Below are 22,569 nucleotides of genomic sequence, written 5' to 3'. Positions count from 1 at the left end.
GATCTCACAAAAGCCTAGTAATTTTCCTACACATAATCTTCACACTTCTTTCCAAAAGCCTTGCATTTGTATGGTTACTTTTTCTTTCAGATATTGAACCCAAATTGAAGAAAAACAAAGCTCAAACAATACACTTAATCTTCACACTTGCAGCTCAAAGTGCACCAAACAGTACTACGAGGAGAACACAAACAATACACTTAAACCTTCATTGTATCCACAATTTATTTATCAGATTAAGATAATGAAAACCACAGCACAATTCTCTCTCCTTCATGCCAACAAAGAATAACAACGAATGGAAAAAAGGCCCAAAAATGATCTCACAAAAGCCTAGTAATTTTCCTACACATAATCTTCACACTTCTTTCCAAAAGCCTTGTATTGGTATGATTACTTTTTCTTTCAGAGACTGAACCCAAATTAAAGAAAACCAAAACCAAAACCAAAGCCAAACCTCCTGCAAATCAATGTGTCAACTTAATGAAGGTGGAATTTTTTCAGTATCTGTTATCAAATTCTCTAGTAAACACTTAAAAAAATTATATACCTAAATTTTGTCCAATAATTAATCAGTTTAGGTACTGCGAGCTAGCCTCTCATGGAATTCAAGCAAAGACCTCTCTTTCTGAAGCTCAATGTCTTGGTGAAACTTCTTGATGAACTCTTCTGCTTTCTCATCCACCTGCAAATTTGGTGACTTAGCCACCACAACCTTCCATGCATCCTCTACACTATCTAACACATTGCTGCTCTATCCTTTTCCACCCAAATCCTTATTTCCTATTTCTGCTTTGCCTCTGCTTCTCATTTCCCCTTTAGCCGCATACCCAGAAGCAGAGAAAGAAAAAGACGACGACGAAGAAGAAGGCTCTGCAAAAAGGTCATCTATACGTGTGGCGCCGAAGTTCTTGCGCTGAACATGGTGTTGAGAAGAGGAGGAGTTGTAATAATAATAAGGTCTAGTGGGAAAAGAACGACGAGGAGGAGGAGGAGTTTTGTGGAGATGAGGTGACGCGGAGAATGGAAGGTGGAAACCAGGCCTTGAATTGTGGTTCTGATGATTCTGGGAATGTTGAGCTGATTGACTTTGGATTGGACTCTGTTGGAGAAGCTCGTCCATGCCTTCTTTGCTGGTTGAAGCTTCTTTGTCAGTCTTTAGGCGAGACATCAACGTTTTGGGAAGATATGAAAGAGATGATTATGATGATTCTGTGAATGAGTGAAGCTTTCTGAGGGGAAAAGAGAGATAGATGGAAAGGGAAGAAGATAAAGAGAAAGTTGAAGATGGTCCTTATGAAGCAAGCTTTCATGATGACCCGCTAGTTCTACAATTCCTTTCTTCATACCACTATCTCTCTCTCTCTCTTTTTTTTCCACCTAAAAACAACCCATACTATCCAAAATTTTCCAGGTACAGTTGTGTTATATATAAGTGAGCATGACAATATATCTCAACCCAAAATCTTAAGACATTGAGTTATGAGTCTTTTTTGCTTATATACCCCTTTTCTAATTGATGTGTGACTTTTTTCATATAATATGTCAAGCTAAGTCACACATCCTAACAATATGATATTGGTGTTTAATGTCACATGGCATCTTGTGTGTGTCGTATATGTATGGAGAAATACTTATCTTGTAGAATATCTTGCTAGCGCCCTGTTATGTTGCAAAGCTACACGAACTTTTTATACCGAATTGACACATTATTTTTCCACACAATCACAGAAATGCCACTAGTAGCTTTTCATATCAGCAAGATTTGAAACATAGAGCTAGTCATGGAGAGGAATGGCAAAACTTGCAAGTCATTAAATCTAAAAGGTCTAACTTTCCAAGTCAAAGCTAATCACTTTCGGCAAAATAGACAGCATAAAAAGCAAACTTGGGTGCAGCTCAAAGATGAATCCCGGCTTTTCCATGTGGATTGCCAGCACGCTACTTTTGGTTGAGTTCGTGTGGCCTCTAGTCCTATTTGTTTTCTCCTGTAAAGGCAATTTAAAATTCATTTTACATAATTGTGAAATAAACATTGCTTTTTTGTTGCCCTAGTTTTTTTTTTTGGTCATTTTCTTCGTTTCAATGAAAGTCTAAAAGGCGGGCTAATGCTTGATTAAATATCGGTGTCCGTGAGTCCTAATGATATGTGGTTAACCAATAATCTCAATTCAAGCCTTGTGTATGTAACTATATTAAATGCTTGATAGGAGAGTTCTTCATCCTCGTTATCCGTTCTGATTCGACCTGCATCTGCATTAGCAAGTGTCTGATGTGGCTACCAGATTGTGAGAATTTTAGCTATCATGGTGACGTGCTATGAAGCTCGTTTGGATTAGCTTCTTTCTAACAGATGTGTCAGGCCATGCACCAATTATTGGATAAGACGATGGCCCTATCCAACTTTATCCCCTCTTGTACTGCAGTTGTTGCTCTAGCATGCATGTGGGGAAATCAGTAACCTTGTTTTTTTGGGGATCATTTTCTCCGTTGGAATGAAAATCTAGAAGGTGGGCTAATGCTTTGATTAAATATCAGTGTCAGCAAGTCCTTATGATATATGCTTAGGTCACGCAGATTTCTTCTGCGCCGCATTTTTGCAAAAAAGTTGCAACTTGGTCGTCTTTGAAAGCAGCTTTGCCAACGGCCTTATAGCCTGATGGCATTGTAAGCTCTTCGATCAATAGTGCCTGCCCTTCTAACAAAAAAAAAAAAAAAAAAAAAAAAGAAAAGAAAAGAAAAGAAAAAAAGAAAGGAGCTTTGGCAAATAAATTACATTGCATGATTGGAGAATCAATAACAAAGTAGCCAACGACGGTTAATCAGATGGAATCAACATTGGTGATATACCTTCCCCAATGTCTTTGTCTATAGAAGTATTCCCTTTTTTATATTTCATTTGTTTGTTTTCTTGCCTGCATATTAAGTTTATATGTGCTTTTGGTTCTTTTAGTAAGAAAATTACTAAATACACACAGTACAATCAATCATAATTCAATTACTTAAATTTAATTTTTCTCATTAACAAAATAAATTAAATTTATTTAATTTTATTATTTTAGTTTTATTATATTTTTTCCTCAACATACTATTCAATGATTAAATAAAAAATTAACTTATAAGTTAATTGAAATTTCTCTTAACCTACAATTTAATAATTGATTTTATATTAACCACACTAAACTACGGGTGAGCAAAGATGAATTAAAATTGAAAATCGAATTGAATTTTTATTTTTTGATTCAGTTTTTTAACAAAATATTTTGATTGATCAGTTTAATTTAATTAATAAAATTTAAAATTAAATAGATCAAACCATCAGTTTAAAGCGCCAAAGGTGTCGCCCGATGATGAGTTCATTACACGCTCCAAAATTTTGCTACAAGTGAAGCGGATGCTGCTTCATGTGTCAAGATTTCATTACTTTGAAAAGGTCTCGCTAAGTACTTAGCTTAGTTGTATCTCACCAATGTTGAGATGTTAAGATTTTTATAATTTTGATTCAACTAAAGGTCTAGAAAATAGGAATTGCAAATGGTGCGCACTGAGTGCGCATCCTCCTCGTCCTCTATTTTAATTTAAATTGATTTCTTTCGTTTATTTAAATTAATTTTTTAAATATTTTTGATATTATATTTATTAATATAAAAAACATAAAAATTTTAAAATTTTAATACATCTTTTCATTATAAATCTGACCAGTACAGATTTAATCTAGTAGTTAAATTTAATATTAATTTTTTTATAATTTTATAATTTAACTATACAGATAAACTTTGTACATTTCATATATAATTTAGATAACTTAATTTAATATTAAAAATTTATAAATTTTACAAATTAACTATTTAAATATATTTTAATTAGTTCAAATTTAATATTAAATTTTTTTATATTTTTTATCTTAATAAATATAATATTAAAAATATTTAAAAATTAATTTATATAGATGACAATGATCAAATAAGGTTGAAATTGAGGGTCAATATTGCTCTTGACTCTCATGAGTATCGATGCTCATCACTACAATGAATACCAAGTGCGGGGAGTCAATTTCTTTCTTTTGAAAGAAGTTTCTTCTGCCTTTCCTTTGAGGCAGAGATAAATTTGAATTGTCCAGATTTAATTTAGACGGTCTAGATTTAATATTTTTATTTTTTATTTTTTAGTTATATTTTTAAAATAAAAAATATATAAAAATTAGAAAAAAAACTTAATAAATATATTGATCAATCTCACTGTTCATATTTAACATAAATGATTCAAATTTAATATAAAAATATTAAATTAATTTTTCAGATATATTTTAGGTAATGTAAATATATTTTGAACAGAACAGTAAATTTATTAAAAAATTTTAATATTAATTTTAGACTATTTATATTAAATTTAAATTATTAGATTGATAAATATATTTACTAAATTTTTTTATAATTTTTATATATTTTTATTTAAAAAATATAAATAAAAAATAAAAATATTAAATTTAAAAAGTTCAGATTAATTCTGAATAATTCAAATTAAGTCTCCACCTCAAGGGAGGCGAATCCGTTCCGTTATTGCCCTAAGCTCTAGCTATCTCCTCTCTTCCTTACGGCTACCCAGCTTGGCTCCCATCGGTGACAACAGAGCTCGACAGTAGAGGTTGAAGCCGACGGCAAAGCGATCGAGGTGGGCTATGGACCCGCATGGCAGCGGACCAAAAAAGCCGGCATCGGAACGGCCTCCTCCTCGACCTCGTCCAGGGCGTCCCACATCTGGAGGGAAACCCATATCCTCCACTGTACGGACACTGGAACCGACAAAACCAATTTCTTATTTAGATTGATCTAAATCTAATCGTCTTTGATTTCCTCTTCAATCTCGAGATCGAACATTGATGCATTTTTCTTCAATTTCTGACTTTGTTGCATCTCCAGATCTATTCGTTGATTGCTGGCTCATTTTGTTCGATTTGTTCAGCTGCGGCTATGGATGAATTTTGTTTTGTCTTTATTTGTTTTTTTTTTTTGCGGTTTTCGATATGAATATGTTGGTATGGGTGGCCGAAGGTTTGGCTTTAATATCAATCTCTGAATCCTTTGTTTTGAATTCTGTCGGTGTGCATTGAGATGGGATCGAATTGATATTATATTAGCCTTTGTTTTGAATTAAGAGTTATATTATTGTTTGATTTTCTTTAATAATTTGATTCGGAGATTGGATCGAATTGAGCTGCCCTGAATTGGTCTTTGAGGGTTCGGGTGTGGGTTGCCGGACGTTTGAGATCTGATGGGTGGTGGCCAGTTTGATTTTTTATTTTATTTTATGAGTATTTTGATCTTCTCGAAATAGTAAATCATTTTTTTTTATTTCACTTTATACTTACTCTGTGGTTACATTTTACAGCCGGCAAACACGAAGGGAAAGAAGGAGAGCCGCTAAGCATTAAAAGGACATGTTTGTATACTTCTTTCCCTTTCTGTTGTTTTGTACCAAATTGTATATATTTATGTCAACTTAGGTTCATATGTTATTTTGTTTTCACTTATATGAGTATTGTTGTAAACTGTGAGTATCTCAACCTGAAATGTTATAATTGTAATGTAATGGTTATGAGAGGTCGAGATGTTAGTGTAAGTTGATTTTATGTTAATTGGTGTATTTGTTTGGCCATGTGTATGATTAAGGAATTGTTGCCACCCCTCTTTGGATTATGCTAATTTGGAATTTGGATGATCAATTTGTGTTTGAAATGTTATTGTTGTGGTTTAATTGTGCAAACAGCTTATTTGTAGTTCATTTGAGTTTGTTCAAGTGGTACCACAGCTATTAGCACTTGATATGTGAGTTTGAACATTTTGATTGTTGTTTTGGAAAGAAAAGGTATTATTTTGAGTCTGGGTGTCTAACTTTCAATTGGTTTAAAATTTGGGTGAGACTGGTGCCAATAGTTAGGTGGCTCAAAGAGCTAGGTGTGGACATTTAATCACTTGAATCGAATGTCGGATGACAAAATGATGCACTTCAAAAGTTAGCCTGAAGTGCTATTATCATAGTAGTTTGCTAGGGATGCGATGTGGCTTATGACAGTCATGTTGTGGTGCACTACACAGATAAGGACATAGTCCCTCTGTACCATCCACCGTGGTATGTGAGGCTTGCACTGCAGCGGATGAAGCAAATTTATGAAATTTTTTAGACTTTCCCTAATTTATACTATTTGATTATATCAATTAACTGTTTATGAGTGTGTGTGTGTGTGTGTGTATATATATGTTTTCTACGTGTGATTTTGAAGCATCGCATATTGTAATATGATTTTGTGCATGTGAAATGATTTTCAAACATTGAAGATTATTAAAGTTTTATATGAAATTAATGAGAATTGAATATGAATATGTATTATGTATGAAATGTGTGAGCATGATCATGATAGGGGGTGGGAGTTCATCCATAAGAAAGAGTAGTGAAAATTCATATGACATGTATTTCTTTAGTGCCTTGTGGGGCAGAGTGTTGGAGATTATCTCTTTAATATCTATGTGGGATACGGTATTGGAGATTGACGCTCATTAGCATCGATGATGTGGTGTTGGAGTAACGACACCCTAACTCATGTGCGATAGGGGGAGATTATAGTTCGAAAGTGGGATAAGACACTTTTGACCGGGTTATCCTACCACTGAAGGTGAGCTCAGACTATTGTGAATGTGCACTTGGTCCAAAACTTTATAGTTTCAGTTGGGGTGATATGGAAGCTTAGATGGTAGAATGATCCTGTTAGAGTGGAGATGAATCATGGGGATTGAAAAGATTATGTAGATTGTACTAAAGGCATGTTTTTGTGTATATTAGCTTTACTCCTAATGGTTGTGCATGTTAATTAATAATAGTGAATTATTCTGTTACTGAGATGTTCATCTCACCCTGTGGTTATATTTTACACAGGTGAGGGCTTCAATAAGAGTAAAGGGAAGAAAGGCATTGTCGAGGACTGAGGGCTACATTTGTATAGCTCTCTTCATTGTTATTTTGGGTTTGTAACGAATATGTTAAGCTATTATGCTAACTTAAGAGTATTCCATTTGTTTTGTCCTCACTTGTATGAGGATTTGCGAAATGTGTGCGTATCTTAGCCTAGCATTGATGTTATAGTGGTTAAATGAGTGTGTTAGGTTAAGATATTAATATAAGTGATGTTATAGTAAGATGGTGTGTATGAAAATGACCAAAAGAATAATTATGTTGAAATTTGATCTACCCCATTGTATTGTTGAGAATTGGGGGTTTGATGATTATTTTGTGGGTGAAAGGTTATTAGTGTGATATTATTAGTTTTATATGTCGTGTATGGTCCATTTAAGTTGGTTAAAGTGGTTTCAAAGATAGTAGCACTAAGCTGTGGGTTTTGGATACCATTGGGTGTGTTTTGAAATGAAGATGAATCATTTTGGGTTTATGTATGTATCTTTTCAATGGTTTTGAATTTGAGTGTGAGATCGATATCATTAGTTAGAGGGCTCGAAAAGATTCATGTGAACATTTGAACCATTTAAATTATATGTCAGATGGCGAAACGATGCATTTTAAAAGTTCAAAGTATTGTTATGACAGTAGGCACGAGCTACGACGCAATGTGCGTTGAGGGACCTATCCCTCTATGCCATCTGCTGTGGTGAGTGTGGTTTGTGTAGCGGCAAATGAGCTAGATTCTAGAGAAATTCTAAACTATTTCACATTGTTTCAAATGCTGATTGTTTCCATGCTTCTGTTATTCTATTTGACTCATTTTAAACTATGGATTGAGTTCAAACTAGAGCCGGTAATTCGGGTTGAACTCGACGAGCTAGCTCGAACTCACCCGAAAAATTTTAAGGTCGGGCTTTAAAAAATAGATTTTTTTTATGTTCAGGCCTATTCGGGCTCGGGCCACGAATATCCGAATAAAAATTTTTTATTTTTAATATATAATAAATATTAATTAATTTTTTTAATTTTTAGGTTATTTTATACTGAAATATCATATATTTGAGTCTCAGACATCATTTAAGTATCAAAAAAATATATTTTATTATTTTTTATAAAATAAAATAATTAATTTTAAAATAAAAATTTAAATTAAAAATAATTTTTAAAATAAAATTTGGGTATTCAGGCACCCGAAGCTCGAAGGAGCTCGGCTATTCGGGCTTTTTAAAAAAACGGGCCTGTGTTCTAGCTCAAACAATATTCAAAAAGGATTTTTTTGCTATTCCAACATTTTGGACCATTTACTTCTAAGTCTTTAAGTTGTGATAACTTTTAATTGAGATTTTAATCTAGTTTTAATTATCACAATGACGTGTTAAAGTGTTGTTTTGGTAATAAAAAGTGTTGTTTTGGTAATAAAAAGGTGTATATTGCACATGTAATTTGAAAAGCACTAAGCTGGTCAAGTGATTAAATTCAAATTTGGCAAGATAATCCAAGGGCAAGTCTTTCTTTAAGACAATATCCTTCCTATTTTCTACTTCTTTTATTATAATTTGTTCAAGTTGCAAGTTGGGGGAGGTTCAGGGTTATGGAGAATGGAAAAAGATATTATGGAATTTTACAGTCTTCAACAGCACAACTTGCAGATTCTTAAAGGGAAAACTTGATTGAGGATGTCTGTTTCATATTTGTTTCAACCTTGGCAATCGAAGGAGGGTCACATTCTTGAGCTGTGTTGTACCCTCAACGCTTCCCATGTCATCAACAGTTGAACACCCGACCAGAATATCTCTTGCACCAAGTTACCTATCTTTAACCTTCAAAATCTCCAGACTTGCAAAAGCTCCTTTCATCTATGATAGAAATATATTCTCAATTTTCTCTGTTCTTTTTCTTTTTTTACTCTCAAGATCTAGAAGTTGCTCATGAAATTTGGAGTGATGATGGAAAGATGCTATATTGTCTTCAAGTTTTGTATCCCTTTTATTATCATTGTTTCCAATTTAGGTAAAAGTACCTACGATCCATTCAAAAATTTTAAAATAAGCATATTAGTTTACAATAAAGAGAATACCTGGGGCAATTTTTTTTTTTTTTTTGGGGTGAGGGGGCAAAACAAAACTTGGGTGAATTCATTTTGAGGCAAAATTACAAAAAAAGTAAAATATATTAGATGCCAGTTTCTCTGCTTTGTCCTGTTTTTCATAGCATTTTCAATAATGGGTTTCCAGAAAAATAGTTATGAAGAATAATAGGAACATAGACAATGCATTTATCAGTTTGTTAATAACACTATCAGAAAGACAAAGGTTTCATTGAACAGGGGAACTATGAAACGGCAACACGAGAGAACAACGTGATTGATGCTACAATAAACCAAGTCTTTATGATCACATTCTCATGTTCCTTTTCCTTTGCTTTCTCTCTTTTTTAATCATATTTTTATATTTAGTAAAGAAGGACAACTATGAGGCAACAGCATAGAATAATGAGACAAGGAGTAAATTTTTTTTAATCCCTTCATATTTCCCATTTTTAATTTCCATACCTTCAACTAGAACACTATTTTTATTATCAAAGTTCCCAAGAAGGTGAATCTGGAACCCTTAATTGATTTTATCGACGCCTTCCTATTTTTGTTTCAAGATATGAACAAGCAGATTTCAGTTCTGGCGAAGCAAGCTTAGAAATAAACTCAGAATCATCATATATCATCCGAAAAGATAATCAAATTCAAAATCAATGGTTGATCCCATAGACATGTCATATGTGCTCTGGGTTGCATTAGCCTTATGACATGTTGTTGCTCTGTAACTAAATATATATATATATATATATATCTTCAGTGCAAAATCCTAGTTCATTTAATTTTATTAGAATAGTATCCAGAGAAGGATATGAAATTGCCAATTCCTTCAATACCTAACATACAGAACAACTAAATGGGATACAAATGAGAGATTACTATTGATATGCAGATAGACTAAAAACCAGCATGCCGAAGAAAATATAGTGTGCTGATAATTAATGGAAGTGTCAAGAAACAACATTAAGAAAGAGGAAGCAAACATATTGCTGTATTGAACCAGTCAAGCAAGGATGAGTGTGAACCTCATCTTCATGGCTCAATAAAATGATCGAGCCTGCTGGCCTCATCTCGCAATGAGACTAAGGATGCCTCAACAGACACTAACTCAGTTCTAAGAGTGGAAGCTTTAGCTTCAGCCTCTTCAAGCTTTCTGTTGAGTTCATCGCCATCAACACAGCTCTCAATGCAACCATGCACGTAACTGAGCCAAGAACCATCAAAACCAACTGCTTTTAAGGCAATACAACAGTCTCTGATGTGGTTTCGATCATCCTTTGTCAAGTCACGTCTTCGAGTGGTCCTCAAAATGCGACTGACGTCGGCGAATAAGGAAGCAAATACTCTTTGTCGCTTTGTATTGAGCCAATCAAGGACTTGAGGATGACAATTCAATCCAGCCTCCAGATATGGCAAGTTCTGTACTGAAATGTCAACCATCCACTTGTAGTTGCTGTCAGCATCTGATGCTAACATTGATGAAGTCATGGCTTCTGGAGCTCGTGAAGTTGATGGATCGATTGCTGAATCAAAAAGATACATAAGAAAATAAGATGGATATAGTTTTATAATTTTTTTAAAAAAGTTATTATTTTTCGTTTTTAAAAGCTAAAAATGCATTACTTGCTGTATATTCAGTATAGTTAGAAGTCTGGCTTGGCAAACTCTCATTTGGAAGTGTTCCTAGGAAAGGGGATTTGTCTAGTATATTTTCAATTTAAACAATAGAGAGTTAGGGATATTAATTATTGAGGATTAATTACACAATGCTAGAATGAACAATGAATTACAAAACATTGATAAAGACCAGTGAGAAAAATAAAGTTGAAACTTGAGAACCATACCTGAACCAGTAGAACCTGCAAAATAAATTAAGGAAAATAATCCTTTAGTATTCAGTCATTGATTCATGTGAAGTCACAGCTTGCAAAACAAAATTAGTACCAATATTTTCAATCGTGGTAGAGTTTAGTACATTTTGAAAAGCTTGGGATGAAGGCTTTTTTATTGTGTCACACATCCCTTGAGCCCCAATAAATAAAACGTGATTTTTCTCGTTGATTTTAATTAAAATGGAAATTATAATCATTAATTAATCCAAAGAAAATATTTATAAAAAAAGGAGACTAAATAAGATAAGAACCTGAGTTTTGGGCTTTTGAAAGGCTCCCTCCATCCTTGTCAATGGTTTCATCTATATCTTGAGTTCCAATAGCTAAATAAACAATGATAAACATAGAACATTAAATAAGATGATTTTTTCTCTGAGAAAGGTGTTAATTCAAAGATGTTAAGTCAAATATGACACTGTAGGTTAGGCCATGCTTCTTTTCGTGTTCTGAAGCACCTTGAAACTCTCAGACACTCTGTTGTTGATATAGATTCTAGTTCTTGTGATATTTGTATCCAGGCTAAACAGCCTTGGCTTCCCTTTATGAATAGTGATACTAAATCTGTCTCTTGCTTCCATCTTTTGCATATGGATGTGTGGGACCTTATAAAGAACCTACAGACCAAGGTTTTCGTTATTCTTTTACTATTGTTGATGATTTTTCACGGGGTACTTGGTTATTTTGCTTAAACATAAGAGTGAGGTTTCTGGTCATATTGAATCTTTTTTTTTTTTTTTAGCTTATATCCAAAATAAGTTTGGTATTACTGTTAAAATAATCAGAAGTGATAAATGGCACTGAATTTCTCAATCATGAGTGCCTCTAAGATTTTGGGGGGAATGTGTTAAAACAGCTGTCTCTTTGATTAACATAACTCCAAGTAAAATTTTGAATTTTAAATCCCCTTACGAAATTATTCATAATTCTGCTCCTGAATTGCATCATTTAAAAATTTTTGGTTGCCTTGCTTTTGCCTTCAGGTAACATAACTACGATAAATTGGAACCTAAAGCTGATCCTTGTGTTTTTTTGGGATACCCAAGAACTAATAAAGGCTATTTATTATATAATCTCACAACTAAATCTTTATTTGCTAGTCGCCATGTTGTTTTCATTGAGCACTGCTTCCCATTTAAAGATCATATGAATATCAATCAAGGGGGGGGGGGGGAAAGCTCCCACAGCAAGTCCCCTTATATATGATACTGTCACAGATTTCTCTCCAAAGAACCAGCAAGAAATACAACTTGATACACGCCTTGATGAAAACCCAACCCAAACTGAAACTCCTGTAGATCCAGAACCATCACTCCCTCCTCCTGCTCCTTCATCACAGCCCCTAGGCCTACAAGTGGGAGAAAGAAGCCTGCGTGGTTGACAGATTATGACTGTTCTGGTTTACCGGATTCAGATCCATCACTAAGAGGGATAATCCAGTCAGTTTATAGCACCAAACCTGCACAGGGAGTATCTCCTTCATATCCAATTCAAGCTTACTTGTCTTATTCCTCTATCTCTTCTTCTTACAAAAATTTTATTTCAAATATTGATTCTATTTGTGAACCAGGTTTGTACGAAGAGGCCATTAGAGATCCTCAATGGTTGCAAGCGATGAAGGATGAAATTCGGGCTCCAGAGGCAAGCCATACTTGGGATGTGGTGGATTTACCATGAGGAAAGAAGCCCATTGAATGCAAATGGGTATTCAAAGTAAAGTATAAAATAGATGGCATTTAGACAAATTAAAACCTCGACTTGTGGCCAAAGGCTACAACTAAAAGGAGGGGATTAATTACTCAGAGACCTTTTCTCCAGCACTCAAGATGGTAACGCTGCGTATTGTTCTCAAACTGGCTGCTGTCCACAAACCACCCATATTTCAGATGGATGTCCACAATGCACTCCTTCAAGGAAATCTGGATGAAGAGATCTTCATGCGTATGCCTAAAGGGTTTTAACCAACTAAATCTAATAGAGTTTGTAGGCTTGCTAAATCACTGTATGGGCTGAAACAAGCCTTTAGGCAGTGGAATATTAAGTCGACCAAGGCTTTAGTTGATTGGGGTTTTAGATAGAGTCATTAGGATTATTCTCCTTTCATAAAGTGAAAGGGGGAGAAAGTGGTCATAGTCATTGTTTTTGTGGATGATCTAGTTGTCACTGGGAGTAGCTTAGATGAAATAAATAAAGTAAAGACACACCTGTACAGTAATTTTAAAATTAAAGATTTAGGAGTTTTGAGATATTTTTAGAATTAAAAGTTGCCAAATCTGAAAAATGAATAGCTTTGAATTAAAGAAAATATGTTTTAGATCTCCCTGTTGACACAAGGATGAGTGCTACTAAGCTCATTGGTACTCCAATGGAGCAGAATATCCATCTGCCTCATGATATTCGTGATAAAAGAAAGAAGAATGGTAAGAAAGAGAAGAAACAAAAGACTGATTACTTTCTCTCTAATTCTGATTCTTATAGATAGCTTGTTGGGAAATTACTGTACTCAACTATGACTAGACCTAACATTTGCTTTCCTGTATAGGTGCTAAGTCAATTCATGGAGAAGCCGAAGAAATCTCATATGGACGCTGCCTTGGTAGTAGTAAGATATCTCAAAGGAAACCCAGCTCTTGGTATACTTCCATCATCAAATAACGACATGTAGCTTATATCATTCTGTGATTCGGACCGGGGCACTTGTTCAGACTCATAGAGATCTGTGATTGGTTATACTGTCAAGATTGGAGACTCACTTGTCTCCTGGAAGTCAAAGAAACAGAACACAGTATCACAATCTTCGGTGGAGGCAGAATACGGAGCTCTGGCCATCATGACAGCAGAAATTACTTGGATTTTGGGGTTGATGGCAGATCCAGGAATTAAGAGGACAAGACCAGCTGACATACAATGTGATAGCAAGGCTGATATTCACATGGCAACCAACGCTGTTTTTCAATAGTGGATAAAGCATATTGAGATAGATTGCCACTTTGTTAGCGAAAAACTTCAACAAAAATTGATTAAGCTTTCATCATGTGAGATCCTACAACCAACAGGCTGGCATTCTAACTAAGGCACTTGGATGGAACATGCATAAACACATATTAGGCAAGTTAGGGATCTTTAATTTGTATGACCCTGACTTGAGGGGAAGTGTTAAGTCAAATAGTGTTGATTATGTTAGGCCGAAGCCAATTAGGGAAAGTGATTGTATCATGTTTTGATTAGTATATATAGGTTATGTGAATTCCAGGATGAGAACGATTTTTTATTTTTTATTGTTAAATGAATGGACGTTATTTTTCAGTCCAGAGTTGAGTAATATAGAGTCCAACAAAAGAAACTATAAAAAAATTATTTCCTTCAAAAGAGTAAAATATCCATTACCTTGCTTTGTGTCGCCAATTACAAAGGTTGTGGCCAAATTGGACAAATTTTCGTTGCGAACAATTTTGGAGTCATTTGATTCTTCTGATAAATTTCAATTAACATAATAGAGAGCTAGAATCATTAGCTAATTAAGCAAGAGTATAATATCGAAAATTCATCAAATATAATATAACAAAGTAATCGAGGTCATTTATGATGAGTTGGAGACTACAAAACATGATTAAAATCAAAACTTTAGAATAGTTAATAATTAATCCAAATGATCATCAAACATAAAATAGAAGCTCAAAATCATTCAAATCAATTTGAAGACAATAAAACATGATACGAGCCTGTGTTTTGTATTATGGCCAGCCTTATTTTGTCTTGATCAATTTGAATTAATGGTTTGTTAATAGTCTCATCCATCTCTCAATTCCCAGTAGCTTAAAAAATAATCAAAAAAATAAACACACAATTGCACAATATTTTTATGAAAAAAAGTAATTTCCTTCCAAAAAGGTTAAAAAAAATCATTACTTTCCTCTTTATCAACAATTACTGAGCTGTTGGTTTGGTTGAACATGAGTTAGAATTCAATGCATTTTGGGCAGCTTGAACCATTCCTCGAGTTATGGTAGCTAAAACATAATATCATTACCTGTATTATGAGCCATAATAGGGCTTATTTCATTTTGAGCAGCTTGAAATGGAGGAGTCTTGAATGTTTCATGCATCTTTTGTGTCCGAATATCTGAATCATATGATTTTTTTAATAAAAAGTTGAAATCACTTGTTAAGCCAAAAATCAATGGGACAAAGAATCATGCCATATAACAAAGCACTTTGGGTTAGATTCTCAGCGAGAAGCATTTTTGGGTCATGCAATTTTTCTAATATATTTTAATTCATATGGTGCAGAGAGCCAGAAACATATCAATTAATAAATTAAAAATGAATTTGTGGGAAAAAAAAGGTTAAAAAATACGCATATTACTTTCTTGATTGTTGGCAATTTCTAGAGGTTGTGGACTGGTGGAATAAATTGTCACTAGCGCAGCCTTAAATGTCTTGTGATTCTTCCGGTAAATTTCAGTCCGCACAACATAGAATTGTAATAATCACTTAAGCCAGATATTACTATAACAAATTAGAGTTTAAATGTGTGGGACTTCTCATATTAAGTTCACTAATATTTGAACAAACTGACAAAAATCTAGGATCTATTACTTCTTGTGTTGAGACAGTTCAATCCAATTTGGGTAGTTTGTGTGAAGGGTTTAATTTTTTGATCGTTTCATATTCTTCCTCATTCCTAGTAGCTATACAAAATTTAAAAAAAAAAAAAGTGAGGGAGACAAAAAGAATGATGCTGCAGAATTTTGGCAAAGACTTTTTTTTCTCCTTTCTTTTCAAAAAATTGAAAAATGCATTGGTTACCTTATCTGTTTTTAGGCATCTATTTGGTTGAACAAATCCTTAATGAAAATTGGAACCACAAAAAAGATCATCAGTACCTGTTTCTTGAATTGAGGTATGAGTTAATGTGTTTTCAACGGCTTCAGCAAATGGCGTTTGAAGGGTCTCATTCATCTCTTCAGCCCCAAAGGCTAAACATATGCAAACGTCATTTTAAATAAACAGGTTTCACAAAATAAAATGAGAATAATATTTTAGCAAAATACAAATGAATTACTTTGCTCCAAAAAAAAAATAATGGTAATATTGTAACATGATCCATACCTGCATCAACTTTTGGGAGGCTTAATGTGTTTTGACTAACTTGATCCAGGGGCAGCTGAATGATTTCATGCATCTTATGAGCGACGATACCTAAGTAAATAAAATAAATAAGAATAGAATGACATGAGGACGTAACAATAATAAAAATAATTTTCTTCCTCACGCAAAAGACGTCCGTTAATGTGTTCCATGTTGACAATATAAAAACGGTGATTTGATTGGACAAATTGTCATCAGGAGAGAAGTTTTTGTTAAGCCGTACTCTTAAATGATTCCATATAAATATTATTTTTGACGTAATGGATTAAATTAAATATTATGTACTAGACAAAATTTTATTTGCATTGCTTTAATATATTATTAAAATTATTTGAAAATTAAATGCCATTTATTTGATTTTGAATCAAGTAATTAATCACGAATGTATACCTGAATGTGGAATTGGAAGTTTGTGTATTTGTTGCTTCCCCAAATCTACAATCTTATTGGCCTTTGATTGGGCTCCATGCTCCTCGGAGCTTGATGCTCTGCTCGTACTCGCACTTGTTTCATGCCTTTGACTGCTACTTGAAGATTCCTCGTTGTCCCTTTCAACCTCTTCTACAATTGCCTGATTGAATGAGTTAAACAAACATCTTTGTATTACTTTGTAGTTTTTCCAGACCCAGGCTCAAAACATACATTTAGATTTTAATATACGTACCTTGTCTAAGAACATCTGCTTGATAGTGATATTGAGGGACTCTTTCCAGCATTTTTTTCTATTTTCCACTTCTACAAATTTCAGAAATGGGGCCACAATGAATCCACATGAGAAATTTTGCATTTTATGGCATCTTGTCACTTTTAATCCCAGCAGAGATGGGAAAATGAAGATGTGTTTCCCGCAACAAAAGCTTTTAAAACTTGATAGGCTATTTAGTTCCAAATACTTCAAGCTTTCAAATTTGATCTCTTCCTCTGATTCTTCTCTGTTTGTCATCACAATCTCCTCTAGCTTCCCACAATTGCTAACTGTCAAGCTTGTGAGGTGGACGAGACTTTTTGCAGTGAAAGATGTCATGAAGTACATTAACCCATTGCAATCTTCCACTTCCAAGGAAGTTAATTTTATGAAAGATGCCAAAGGTGGTGCCAATCTCATTAACATAGAGCATTCCCTTACAGTCAGGTCTTCAAGGTTCAGAACAAGGGCATCTGTTGGAGAGTTGTCATCCCATATATGCTCTAGCTGCTCCAGTTGAAAAAGCCACAGATTTTTTATTTTGGTGGGGATTTTAATGCTGCAATGTCCAGTTTCCTCAAGGGGAAAAAGTGTTTCAAAAGAACTGCAACGTACTTGAAGCGTTGTTGCATTTGGAAATCTTCCAATCAAATCACTTAGAAAAGTAATCGGAGTTCTATGAAAATATTGCAAACGAAGGATTTCTATGCTTTGAAACAGATTTTCTTCATAATTGTCATTCAGTATCCTCATGGCATCCTTTTCATTTAATGACAACTCTTCCAAGTTTTGAGATACCTGAAAAACGTCAATATTGTTTATTTAATCATTTGATCAACTAAGAAGATAACTGAACTGATTTCTTGTTTAGAGAGAACGATTAAAAACAGATCAATTAATTAAATAAATAGAAAAAGAAGGTGCGTACCTTTTCAATATGAAACAAAGCTCGTTGATTTTGTAATTTAACGTCACCTACTACATGCTGTTGGGAATTCAGATGGCCAAATGAAAATATTTGCAATTCTTCACATCTATAGACATTTAGTATCTTCAGTGAAGGACACTCTAGTATATATCTTTTTGGATAGAAACCAGTGAGCTGTGTTAATTCAATTAGCCTCAACAGTTTAACCGAGGAAAATCAAGCGTAAGTTCCTCTAATCCTTCATTTGCAACAATTTCCTTGACACCATCACAAGATTCAATGTTCAGCTCTTCAAGTTGCCTCAAGCCTTGGCATAGTGAGATGGAAAACAAACTTTTTAGTTGTTGGCATTTGTCAACTTTCAAAACCTGTAAATTTCCAAAGCTGATTATTTTTGCCACTTCTTTATTCCACACGTGTTTCAAATTTGGAAGCCCCGAGAGTGTTATTTTTTTCAACCGACTAGTTTCCTTTGATTCCATCACTACTCTGTCATCTTTTATATCAAATACTGCTTCTAATGAATCACACTCTGTTACTTCCAGTTCCTCCAATATATATAGCAATTGCAGTAAATTTGATGAAAAAATGATGTTGGATAAAAATGAACATTTATGCACCACCAAATGCTTCACATTACAGAATATTTTATGCACAACCTGGTCATACCATAGTTGTTTCAGCTCTAGATATTCAAATAATTCCAAATGATTGAAGCTACTAAATGCCGCCTGTCCAAATAATTATCAAGGTAAGTGATAATAAAATTGATTTAAAACACATTAAACAATGATATTAGATACTTATATAAAGAAAAGGAAAAAAACAGAAGAAAATCGCAACCATAGTATGTCAAAAGAAATTGTAGGCATAAACCACTATCTGCATAAGTAGTATTCTCTAGTTAACTATCTCCATGTTTAAATTAGAGTATTGTAACATCCAGGACAATTTAACCTTAGTTTATTAACCTAATGAGGGTAATTATTGAGTTAATGAGGTGTGTGGCCAAAGGGGTTTAACTTGGTGTATTTATTGTGATTTCAGCCCTAGATGTGGTTTCGGATTGATGGCAAGCCACCTAGGTATGGAAAGAGGAAGAAAAAGTAAGTAATTGTTTTTTGTGTCACATGCCGTGGCTCAAGCACCATGCACCGTGGTGTATTGCACAAAATTTTATTGTTTTTGCTGTCATTTGATAACAAAATCGGGGGAACTTCTGAGTTGCCCTGATTCTCCATCTGACATTCAAATGACGTGATTCAGGTATCTACAAAAAGCTCTTTACATGAACTAGCTAATGGCATAGTTTTCACTTCCAAAACAAGTCACACTAGGAAGTTGGATACCCAAATACAATTTGACCACTTTTCAACACTCTTACACAAAATGAGTGTCTAAAACCTTCAACAAGTGCCAAAAGCTTTTCCTAACACCTGGATCATGTCCAATGGACATAGGACTACCAGTACAACACGTCACAAGAACCGAAACATTACTATAACTAAAATTCACTCCTCAACCCCAATTTATCAAAAATAAAAGGGGAGGTAAATTAGCATTGCATTTCACTCAAATCATTCAAACATACTCAAATCTTCATTTCTACATTTACACTAGTATTTTGGCCCTATAAACATATATATATCAACATGCATAAAAGCTAAGAGCCTAAAATACAATTCTAACATTTTCAACAACCAAAATAGTGCAAGTGAGGTAATATGCATCTTAGAATTGGCAAGCCATATACTATTACACAATTAAAGCTAAACTAGAGGCATATAGTAGTAGGAATATGCTAATTTCTAGCCTCTTTAGTCTTCTCCCTCTTAACACCAGAGCTAGAGCCTAAAAAGTATTAAATAAGAGGGGTGAGTCTAGCCACTCAATAACTAAGGTTAACTCTACCCTATGCAGTTATATATCAATTATAAAAAAAATACATGCACAAGGAGATCAAATATGCAAATCAAACTCACATGTATCATAATTTACCATTTATCACTATATAGTTTCTTTACTCACATAACTAGGTACATTGTCACCATATTTTCAAATATATGACATGACCCATGCTCTTACGACCTGCCACCACTTAACATGTGCAACACATCATATATTTATTTAGGCAATGATCAACCAATCTTATATCCTCCTTATTTTCTCAAACTGAAATCGTGGGCTATAACACTGATTAAGGCTCTGTTCGTGTGATTGGACTACCCAAGCTCACTAATTGTGAGGTGTGACCTAGCTAAAGATTACAGAACTCACTCTCGAACCACGGCTTCCCCTATTCTCAAATCCTTAGGGTGTCTCATACCCTAGGCTATTCTCCTCATTGAACCAGTAGAGATAGCTAGGTTCTAGTCCCTTGACAAATTATAGGACAGTTCCTCGACAAATAGTGGGACAAGGTTATAGCTCCGATGTATCGGAGGGCAGCATAATTACTGTATGAATTTTCTCTACTCACAAATCCCTAGGCGAACTCCCGTCATTGATCATGCTTTAATCATTACTCACTTGACTTTACTTTTTTGCTTTCATTTACTCACTTTTACAATAACCACGTTGGGCTTATGACCTTGTGCTACACAAGTGTGTATCCTCATCATTTTCTCAAATTCATTTCATGACTGACACACAAATATCTCTTCTCATCACTGCATTCATTTTTTCAAATCATAATCATTTTCATAGTAGAATCCTTTTGACTTTGCATTGTGCGTTCAAGCCAAAATAGCATTGTGCTCAATCAAATTCTCATACACTCATTGAAAACTAATATATAGTTTTACATAAAAATCAATCTCATACATGTAACATTCACCATTCAATTTAACAATCAATTACTACTCAATTAACATACAACTACCTAAAGTAGAGTATTCTTCCAATTACCTCAAATCTTTGAGAGGTCAAAGGTTTACCCCTCAATCAATTAGCTTTTAAGTTTAAATTTTCACTCCAATAGGTGACCAAGAGCCAAAACTACAATCAACCAAGTTGAACTCTATCAACATAACAAACTCAAACAATTTGAACCCTTAATCTCTACTAAATTTCCCAACCTTCACTTTACAAGAGGTGGAGCCTAACTATTGGATTTAATAGTTACCTGCAGCCCTCAATAGCATTAATGAACTATTAAATCCTATTAATGGCATCACAACTTCCAACCACCCAATATAAATGAGATTTTCGAGTATTTATGATGCCCAACAACCTAAGACACCAAAACTCATCATACTTAGGTTTAAATACTCTAATCTACCCCCATTAACTTTATTTGAGTCAACAAATTCAGACCCATAAGCTACATGGATCAAATCTCACTTTCAATATCAAACCCTAATCATTTAAATGTGAAAGAAAAGGGGAGATTAATGAGTATGGTACTTACTTTGGGTGTTTGTAGCCTTCAAAACACTCTCAAAGTAGTCCCCAAGTAAACCCTAGCAGATTTTAGTGCACCTCTTCTTTCTCTCTTTTCTTTTCTTTCTTTTTCTATCTCATTTTGTGTCAGATAAAGTGCAAAAAATGGCTATATGTCGTGGCGGACGATGGCTGTGCACTGCGGTGGACGATCTACGCACCGCGGCATATGGCATAACAACTTCAACTCTTCCTTTTCTTTTCCTTTTGATACTTGGATGGCTCTCCTCGATACCGGACCCACAATTAAGGCTAAAATAATATCAAACATGATTATTAAACCTCTCTAGCCACACACCACTTCAATTTACCTAATTACCCTACTTAGGTTTAATTAATCAGGGAATTAAAACTGAGATGTTACACCCTGGGTTAGTGAGTTTTGGTTGTGAACTCGTGGATAGGGCTAAAATACTTGTACAAGTAAAAACATATGTATTTTGAGAGATTTGAAATGAAATTATTAATTTTGTGCAATATTTCCTCCTCTTTTTATGTTTTGTGAAATCAGGTTGAGTGGTGATTTTATGAGATAAGCGTTTTTGATTTTATGTGGTGCATTACACGAGTTCGCAAGAGTTCGTTGAGTGTGGTCGGATGGTTGGTGTGAACTATTGGCACAAGTGGTTGAGTTGGGACACCCTATTTGGAAAATTTTATAAAAAAAGTAGTCAAAATGGATTTTAGTATCTAACTTTTTATAGGAATTGAGTTTGAGTGTGAAACTGGTGCCATTAGCTAGAGCTAAGAGAAAGCTCCTTATAGAGACTAAAACTACCTCAATAGGACATCAGACAGAGATTTAGAACACATCAGAAGTTCACCTCCTGTGCTGTTAAATAATAGCACTGATGCTGTAAATTTCGTGCAATGTGCCACAGCGCATGGCACAGAGAAAACACGCCACGACGCACATGCCGGAAGCTGCGGTGCACATGTCATTTTCTACACAAAATCTGTTTTTGAGTTTTAAAACTCATTATTTTGGGTCCCAATTGATTTTCAAGCTTTCGCTTTACTTTCAAAACTCTAATACGAATTTATTAAATAATATTTTAAATTTGAATTATTGAAATTTTGGGATTCTTTTAGAAGAACTTTAAGAAATTCCTTTTATACTTTACAATTTGGTAATCCTTTAGGGATTAACCCTAGGTTGCCATGATTTGGAGTCAATTGTAGTTTAATCTCATGGAGGTTTTAAGTATTCCTTAGGTCAAAACAAACTATATTTTAGAATGTCTTATAGAATGATCTCTTTAAATCACCTTTCCTAAAACCATTTTCCATCTTTATCTATATATCAATATCATTTAAGCATTAGTGCGCTTGTCTTTCTCTTTGAGAAACTCTTCATTCTTGGACATAAGAACCTTAAAAGTGTAAATATAATCAAAATATAGAGGCAAAATAAAATACCATGTTCTAAATATTG

The 22,569-nt window shown here is 34.1% G+C and overlaps 2 protein-coding genes, 1 long non-coding RNA gene and 1 pseudogene across 12 annotated transcripts in view; 1 reads left to right on the top strand and 3 right to left on the bottom strand.

The window, feature by feature from the left end:
* Positions 1–1,925, bottom strand: LOC129322475 (uncharacterized; annotated as a pseudogene).
* A 2,616-nt stretch (positions 1,926–4,541) lies between these two features.
* On the top strand, positions 4,542–7,280 carry LOC129284645 (uncharacterized). Of its 2 annotated transcripts, none has more exons than XR_008586903.1 (3): positions 4,542–4,783; positions 5,389–5,443; positions 6,931–7,280. It is a non-coding gene; the product is annotated as an uncharacterized LOC129284645 (long non-coding RNA). The 2 variants fall into 2 exon arrangements; XR_008586904.1 differs by having other exon boundaries at positions 4,543–4,783; positions 5,389–5,439.
* Positions 7,281–9,795: 2,515 nt separating this feature from the next.
* On the bottom strand, positions 9,796–17,883 carry LOC129322207 (uncharacterized). Its single transcript, XM_054968363.1, has 11 exons — positions 17,694–17,883; positions 16,745–17,563; positions 16,471–16,651; positions 16,042–16,131; positions 15,816–15,908; positions 14,960–15,052; positions 14,317–14,400; positions 11,184–11,255; positions 10,885–10,899; positions 10,664–10,741; positions 9,796–10,563 (listed from the first exon to the last, which is right to left on the bottom strand). The coding sequence occupies exons 2-11, from the start codon at positions 17,516–17,518 to the stop codon at positions 10,073–10,075; spliced, it is 1,971 nt and encodes a 656-aa protein (XP_054824338.1). The 5' UTR covers positions 17,519–17,563; positions 17,694–17,883; the 3' UTR covers positions 9,796–10,072.
* The window catches only part of LOC129322205 (probable disease resistance protein At4g27220), a 37,228-nt gene continuing 32,521 nt past the window's right edge, over positions 17,863–22,569 (bottom strand). For 5 of the 9 annotated variants that reach the window (XM_054968356.1, XM_054968354.1, XM_054968358.1 and 2 more), the window contains one exon: positions 17,883–18,424. In XM_054968356.1, coding sequence (XP_054824331.1) covers positions 17,888–18,424 — 537 coding nt within the window. In that variant the 3' untranslated portion in view covers positions 17,883–17,887. Of the gene's footprint in view, positions 18,425–22,569 lie in introns of all 9 variants that reach the window. The other 4 variants (XM_054968360.1, XM_054968361.1, XM_054968362.1 and 1 more) reach the window with 4 other exon arrangements.

The sequence above is a fragment of the Prosopis cineraria genome, unplaced genomic scaffold (genome assembly GCF_029017545.1).
Source record: "Prosopis cineraria cultivar Desert tree isolate PC_DT_omini unplaced genomic scaffold, ASM2901754v1 PC10, whole genome shotgun sequence".
NCBI classification, from domain to species: domain Eukaryota; kingdom Viridiplantae; phylum Streptophyta; class Magnoliopsida; order Fabales; family Fabaceae; genus Prosopis; species Prosopis cineraria.
Note: the sequence above shows the minus strand (reverse complement) of the source record. Positions and strands in the feature narration are given on the sequence as shown.